At 39.5% G+C, this 7,386-nt stretch overlaps 1 protein-coding gene across 1 annotated transcript; it reads right to left on the bottom strand.

The window, feature by feature from the left end:
* Positions 1-988: 988 nt before the first annotated feature.
* csf3a (colony stimulating factor 3 (granulocyte) a) lies at positions 989-3,506 on the bottom strand (the record flags this gene model as incomplete). Its single annotated transcript, XM_080788993.1, has 4 exons — positions 989-1,639; positions 1,775-1,915; positions 2,033-2,140; positions 3,363-3,506. 4 exons carry the CDS (start codon positions 3,504-3,506, stop codon positions 1,472-1,474), a joined length of 561 nt encoding a protein of 186 aa, XP_080645119.1. The 3' UTR covers positions 989-1,471.
* Positions 3,507-7,386: the final 3,880 nt, after the last annotated feature.

Consider the following 7,386-nt stretch of genomic DNA (forward strand, 5'->3'; position numbering starts at 1 on the left):
CATGAGCCATGTCACCTGCCTCTCAGTAATCACATGATACATTATGGTTCTATACTATTTTGGGCTACGGGTCACTGTGATGTAATCACTGGCAGGTTGGCAAAATGACCTATTAACACTGAAAATAAGATCAGTGACTATAATGGCACACTATCATCTGACTGATCACATGTTTGTGACACACCACCACCTAATCCCTAGCTGGGACTTTGGAGAATCCTTCATCTGTGCAGTAAATCCTTATGTGAATTGGAGTTGCAACACTTCAGGAAATCACTGTCTGGTGATGTGGTGTCTGGTGATGGTAAAATAAGCGCCTGATTATGATGCAAGAGCCGATATTTTCCTTTTATCTTCCATTGTCTGTGTTTTTATATGTATTCTCAGGCCTTTTTTGTTTTACATTTAGACAAGTAAGTTTGATGGAGAAACTGAGTGCAGAGACAGGAAGACTGATCTCCAACCACAATAAAGAATCAGTGGTGCAACTCCCGACCCCCCCTCTCTCTCTCTCTCATTAGCAGGCAACTGCAGCACTCTCTCTGTTTCTGGCACAACAACGCCCCTACTGCGGGAGGACACGGACATTGCTGGTTGTAGGAGTGGTTGCACCACTCAAAAATAAACCGGGGACATTGTAATTATGTGATCGATAGTCTTGTACCTACACACCACATCAAATGTGTTTCTCAAGCAGTTACATTTTATTTGGTACATAGTCTACTCGATAATTTCTTTGCATGAATTTATAATTTAATAACATATCTGAATTGTAATTAAAATATTGATTGGTCTTTACCATCATTTTGTATTAAAAAAAATTAACCACTTTTTGTGATAAAAATATATTTATTCAAAAGATTTAAAGATTTCACACAATTATAAAAAACAATGTAGTTCTTTCACTTTCAATTACTCTTGATTGATTCAATCATTACAATTTCTATACAGTAAATAAATAAATACAATGAAAATGTGAAAAAGTTTTTTTCCATGAATCAGTCATGATGACTCGATGACTAAACAATTATACACTACTGTGATGGATTTAACCCATTTTGGGCAGGAACCCCTTTTGGTGTTTTAAACATTATGTTATACGGTATTTTTGAAAAATCGTTAAAATGTGCCTCAAATCTTTCAGAAAATTGTCATGATTTAGAAAACCTTTTTTTTTTTAATTTCGATGTCGGGCCTGATTGGGTTAACCTGTTACACGGTTAAATTGGCAAGCAATCCTAATGCTAGCCTATACTATTAATGCTACTAAAGGACATCACTTTGCCTGCAAGTCCAGCTTTAGTATCGTTCTAATAAATAAAGCATCTTGAAAATAAATACATTAGCTAAAATAATAAATAGGATTTCATAAATACATGTTTTCAATAAATAAATGCCATGCTAAAATATGGCGAAATGCGACACATTTTGGACATGAGCCAAAAGCACTTGTGGGCATTAGAGCCTTTCACTAACAGTCCATGTCCTCGTCAGCGGTGATATGGCGCAGGATGCGCACCATATCACACCCAAAGGACCTTAGCTGCACCAGGGCGAGGTGTGTGGCCACCTGAACCTCGTATCCTCCAGGGTCCGGGAGGCTTAACTTCAGAGTGGGCTGAACATGGGGCTTCACCATCTGCCAGACACACACACACACACACACACACAATAGCATATCACCAAAGTGCTCCCTCGAAACAAAGTCTGGCTTGGTTTCATATAATTCAGTTTTTCTTTTATAACATTATGAAAAACAATAAATATCTGTTACCGTGTGGATCTGACTGAGAAGGTCTCTGATGTCAGACAATAGGCCATCCATTCGCTCATTGCTGTTCAGCCGAGGAAAGACTTCATTCAGTAATGCTTGGTGCAGCTGAAGACCCTCAGACATCCTTTTCAGACTCGTCTCCTAAAAAGAGCCATTTGCATTCATTATTTTGTTATACATTTTCATGGGAGCCAGAATAAGACAAAATTAAACTGAAAACATGTTTTGTTACTTTGGAGTAAATAAAAAATGTCTTACCAAAGTAAAGTCCTGTGTTAGGGCTTTGAGTACAGGAGGGGGTGGGATTCCAATAGTTACTGCCATAACCTCCAAATTCCCATTTTCAGTTGAGTTGAGGTTAAAAGTCTGTATTAGATGGAATTGGAATTAAATATGTAAATGATAGGCCATATAGTTACAGTAATCTGTAGCCTACAACACGACCAGTAAAGTATCTCCATATATGATGGGTCTTCAATGTTTTTCAGGTCAAGGACCCTCTAGGCTAGCTGAGAGAGATGAAGCAGGGACCCCACTACATATTGTATAAAATTGTGATTTCCCCTTTTCATATAGATTGAAAACACCTGTCCTTGGTTGAACCAAGGACCTTCTGACTGATATTGTCCTACCAAGGACGGGTGTTTTCAATATATGTAACATGGTTAAAATGAAGTTTGAAGTTAGGGGTTTGTATAGGAAGGGGGCGTGCCTGATAAACATATCAAATATTTAAATACTGAATCAATCAACTTAAAATTGTTAGGGGTGCTCACAAAAGCCTAGTAGACAATGGAATTATACAAGTTTTTTAAAGTGAAATATCCCTTTAAACCATCAATACTTTTTATTTTTGATAATAAGCAAATTATAGCCTATAGGCTACAGAGGATATAGACTACCACTGCAGAGATAACAGTGATCACAGGGTGTGATCTGTGTGAATGAGGGTGTGATAATATTATATTTATATTATTGTAGTCTAGGCTAATACAGAAGTGTATATTTTACGTCTCTAAATGTTATGATGAATTGAAAATGGTGGACCCTCTAAACAAGTGTAATAGGCCTATACTTTATGGTGTCGTCCACTCACAGTTGACAGTTTTTCTATTGAGTTGTACTTTAAATGTAGGCTACTGTAATTCTGCAAACTGTTAATAAATACTTCAATCAATCAAAAAATCTATCAATATGTATAGTTCCAAAACATATATTAATTACTAATTGCTTTGCTGAAAATGGGCTACAATATAGCCTAGGGCTAGGCTACAACATGAACGCTTGTGTGTTATACAGTTACATAATAAGCATCGCACGCAATTATCTGCGCGGAGATTTTAGATCACGGCCACGGGAGCTTCTCTCTTAGCTTCGGTACCCGCAGGCTTTTATTTTCATTTTCATTTTACTTATCTCTTGATGCTGAGAATGGACAGGTCAGTCTAAAATCTCCAAATTACTCTAAAAAGATCAATAAAACATAGGCTAGGCCTACATCTGAGACTGAGATAGATAGCCAGGCCTATACAACCAGGTTAACTTAAACAATACAAGAAGAGGAGGAAAAATGCATTTTGTTGCTTACATCCGGTTGAGTTATGCAGGACTTGTACGTCTCGGGAATCTCTTCCAAGATCTTGCGTATTAACTGCAGTGCTTGCTCCGCAGCACGTGTTGTATGATCGTCTTTCAGCTCCAGTACAGGTGCACTCTTGGCGAAGGTGGCCATGTTGCACGTAATAACAATAACTGCAAGAGAGACAAGAAATCTGTGTCAGTCACAGACTCAGTACCGACCATGCGTGCAGTCTAGTCGCCACAGCGGTATGAATCGAAGACAGCGCTCATTGGCTGGCAGAAGATGAAAGTCTCCCTCGAAGGAACAATGCGAGCAGTCTCATCAGCAGTCACAACGCTAGTGCTGCTGACCTCAGTAACCTAGGCTTGCCCCCCCTAGGCTAAAATAGATTCATGGGCGTCCTCCTAGTAGACTATAGACCTAGTTGAGAATAGTTGCAGTAACATGAAACGTCCTGGTTAAACATAGCAAAATTACTAAAACCGTTTGTCTCTACTTTAGGCCTACTCATAAATTAGACTCACAGTCACAATCTAAACTTAATACAAGTCAAGACTCAGCATCATTAGCCAGAGATAAATAGCTTGAATATATAGACTAGGCCTACTGATGTTCTCTAAGTTAAAATAACCTAAATAAATTCAGTAAATCACCTACCAAACGTTGATATGAACTGATCAGAGTAGGCTAGAATAAATGCACGTGGTCCTACCTCCCCCTTCAGGCTCTCCTCCAGTGTAGCTAGTGGGCCACTGAAGGGAGGTTCTAGGCTTGCACAGGCAACAGTTTACTATTACTCCACTTACCAATCAGGATGTTCATTGTAGTAAGCCACTCCTCAAGGAAAGTATTTCAAAAATGTACCTCAACTCAAGTGAACAGTGTCTATGAATTAAGGCTTAAATTTATAGGCATATATATAGTCCACGTCCATGAAGATATTTTGGGATTTCCGATCATTGTCATACAGTCAATAGAAGTGTGTCAATAACCTCATGTCCTTTACCCTAGCTTTCACGTTCTTGCCAGAGTTACTCATCTTATTTTGGCACTGAGTATAGCCTATGGCCAGTTGTGCATTTGCTTATATGGCCCGATAGGTAGGCCTACGCAAAGATTCACAAAAGAACATTTGTATTTTATGTAAATGTAAACTGTTTTTTATCTCTCATTTGTAAATTAATTGGCAATGTAACTCTTAGGCGGTACCACATTTGTGTTCTGTTTCATTTAATACCAAAAATGAAAGTGAAATTCCTGTATTGAATGCTGTGAATACAAGAACGCTCGTCCCAGGTCAAATCCACTTGCCACCAGGTATTCCTAAATGTAACGTCAGTAAAACTATGCCTAAGCTTAACTTTATTCCTTGTAACTGCCAGTGACAGTTGGTTCTGCAATAATTTCTTTAGTTTGAAGTCTGTTTATTCTTTATTTATTGTTTGTCTTATTTTGTAATTTGGCATACTTTTACTTTGACACCTCCTGTTACCTATCCATATATAGCTGAAGCCTGTTAGCTTCACTCACCTCAGACCCATAGACTCATTTCACACAGCCAGACTCCAGAGTGAGCAGAGGGAGAGAGTGTGTGTGTGTGTGTGTGTGTGTGTGTGTGTGTGTGTGTGTGTGTGTGTGTGTGTGTGTGTGTGTGTGTGTGTGTGTGTGTGTGTGTGTGTGTGTGTGTGTGTGTGTGTGTGTGTGTGTGTGTGTGTGTGTGTGTGTGTGTGTGTGTGTGTGTGTGTGTGTGTGTGTGTGTGTGTGTGTGTGTGTGTGTGTGTGTGTGTGTGTGTGTGTGTGTGTGTGTGTGTGTGTGTGTGTGTGTGTGTGTGTGTGTGTGTGTGTGTGTGTGTGTGTGTTTGCACCAGACCACACGGTATGAAATGTTTGACTGTTTATGTGACTCTTATTATGTTTGTATTCTTATTGATTAAGCAGCAGCGTTGAAGCCTGTGACATTTGCAGTGGTAGTGAACTTTTAGTGACTGAAGTTGTCTATTGTCTACAGTGCCTGTCCGTCACACTGTGTAAATGTGACCATCGGTGACTGTTGATGTGCCCTGAGGTTCAAGTTGGTTATGCAGCCCTTTAGCACCCTCGATACGCGGAGTGAGGTATACATGATTATTTATTTGTCTAGTTTCCATTTGGAGTATATCGTTCATGATTGTATTTGTTTGGTTTTCGTTTGGTTGTGGTACTTTTGGTTATTGTGCATTTTCCTTGTCTTATAATTGAAATGACTTGAGTTTTGTATCACTGTATTTATAATTGACCATAAATTAACCATTTTTATTGTTGATTGTACTGCTGAAGTGACAAGTTTAATGCACAGATTTTAGTAGTGAAACTATATGAGATTATTCGATTGTAACTGTATTTATTCTATATCCTTATAGTTTTCACGGTGTTGGAACAATAAACACACCCGTCGAGACCACCCAAACTTGTCATTCTTTCATCAATCGAGGGGCAGCTACAGTGAATCCTTGACCTCAGTAAAACATACAAGAACCACTGAGGTGAGTGTATTTTGAGCGAATCTTCCAGTTCCTTGTGAATTTTGCAACATATCATTTTTTTATTTGAATCGCTAACGAAGAACCAATTTCACAGAAATTATGAGCAGGGGCTTTAAAATTCTGGCTATAAGGGAAACAGGATGCATATGTCATATTTAAGGAAGGAAGGACACGCAATATGCATGTAGGTCTTTCCCCAGAAAAAAGGGGGAGGTGACTCATGATAACAATGTTTGCACGACATTTGACACCTCAACAATTCCTTGCATCATTCCTGAGTAGGCCGTTGAGTCTATATAAATCTCCAAATCTCTATAGATCTATTCTGTACCATAATACAGTATATGTTTTTATTAATATTATTATTATTTAAGAAATCACACCCGTGTGAACTGAGTGGTGCAACTCTGTGTGGGGGTCCCCGGAACTTCCAGACCCACAGGAACACGCCCAGGGTGCCGGCCCGGTACTGGAGAGCCGCCCCGCGTCCGAGACGGTCGAGGAATTACAGAGTTAAGGTCCCTGCACACAGAGCGCGTTTTTCAGATTTTTAGCAGCGTTTCTCCATAGTTTTTTCTGAAAAACGCATCCAGTGTGCAACCACCTTTACTGTGTGGGGGAAATGGGGAATTAGCAGACAACTCTCTCTCTTTCTCTCTCTCCACCCTCCTCCATCTCTCATGCACGCTTCACATTGTAATTAGCAGGCAAAAGTGCAACACTATCTCTATCTATCTATCTATCTTTCTAGCACAACAGCGCCACTTTTGCCCCTATTGATACCCTAAATATAGGGACATACGGACATAGGGATGGATGGACATAGGGACATTGCTGTTCCTTGGAGTGGCTGTACCACTCAAATAATCCACATACAGGGAGAGCGACAGAGGGTGACGGCTCGCTGACAGGCTGCATTAGTATGAGAAAGTATCTCCATATATGATGGGTCTTCAATGTTTTTCAGGTCAAGGACCCTCTAGGCTAGCTGAGAGAGATGAAGCAGGGACCCCACTACATATTGTATAAAATTGTGATTTCCCCTTTTCATATAGATTGAAAACTATATGAGATTATTCGATTGTAACTGTATTTATTCTATATCCTTATAGTTTTCACGGTGTTGGAACAATAAACACACCCGTCGAGACCACCCAAACTTGTCATTCTTTCATCAATCGAGGGGCAGCTACAGTGAATCCTTGACCTCAGTAAAACATACAAGAACCACTGAGGTGAGTGTATTTTGAGCGAATCTTCCAGTTCCTTGTGAATTTTGCAACATATCATTTTTTTATTTGAATCGCTAACGAAGAACCAATTTCACAGAAATTATGAGCAGGGGCTTTAAAATTCTGGCTATAAGGGAAACAGGATGCATATGTCATATTTAAGGAAGGAAGGACACGCAATATGCATGTAGGTCTTTCCCCAGAAAAAAGGGGGAGGTGACTCATGATAACAATGTTTGCACGACATTTGACACCTCAACAATTCCTTGCATCATT

Source organism: Protomyctophum bolini, assembly GCF_963924005.1.
Source record: "Protomyctophum bolini genome assembly, chromosome: 18".
NCBI classification, from domain to species: domain Eukaryota; kingdom Metazoa; phylum Chordata; class Actinopteri; order Myctophiformes; family Myctophidae; genus Protomyctophum; species Protomyctophum bolini.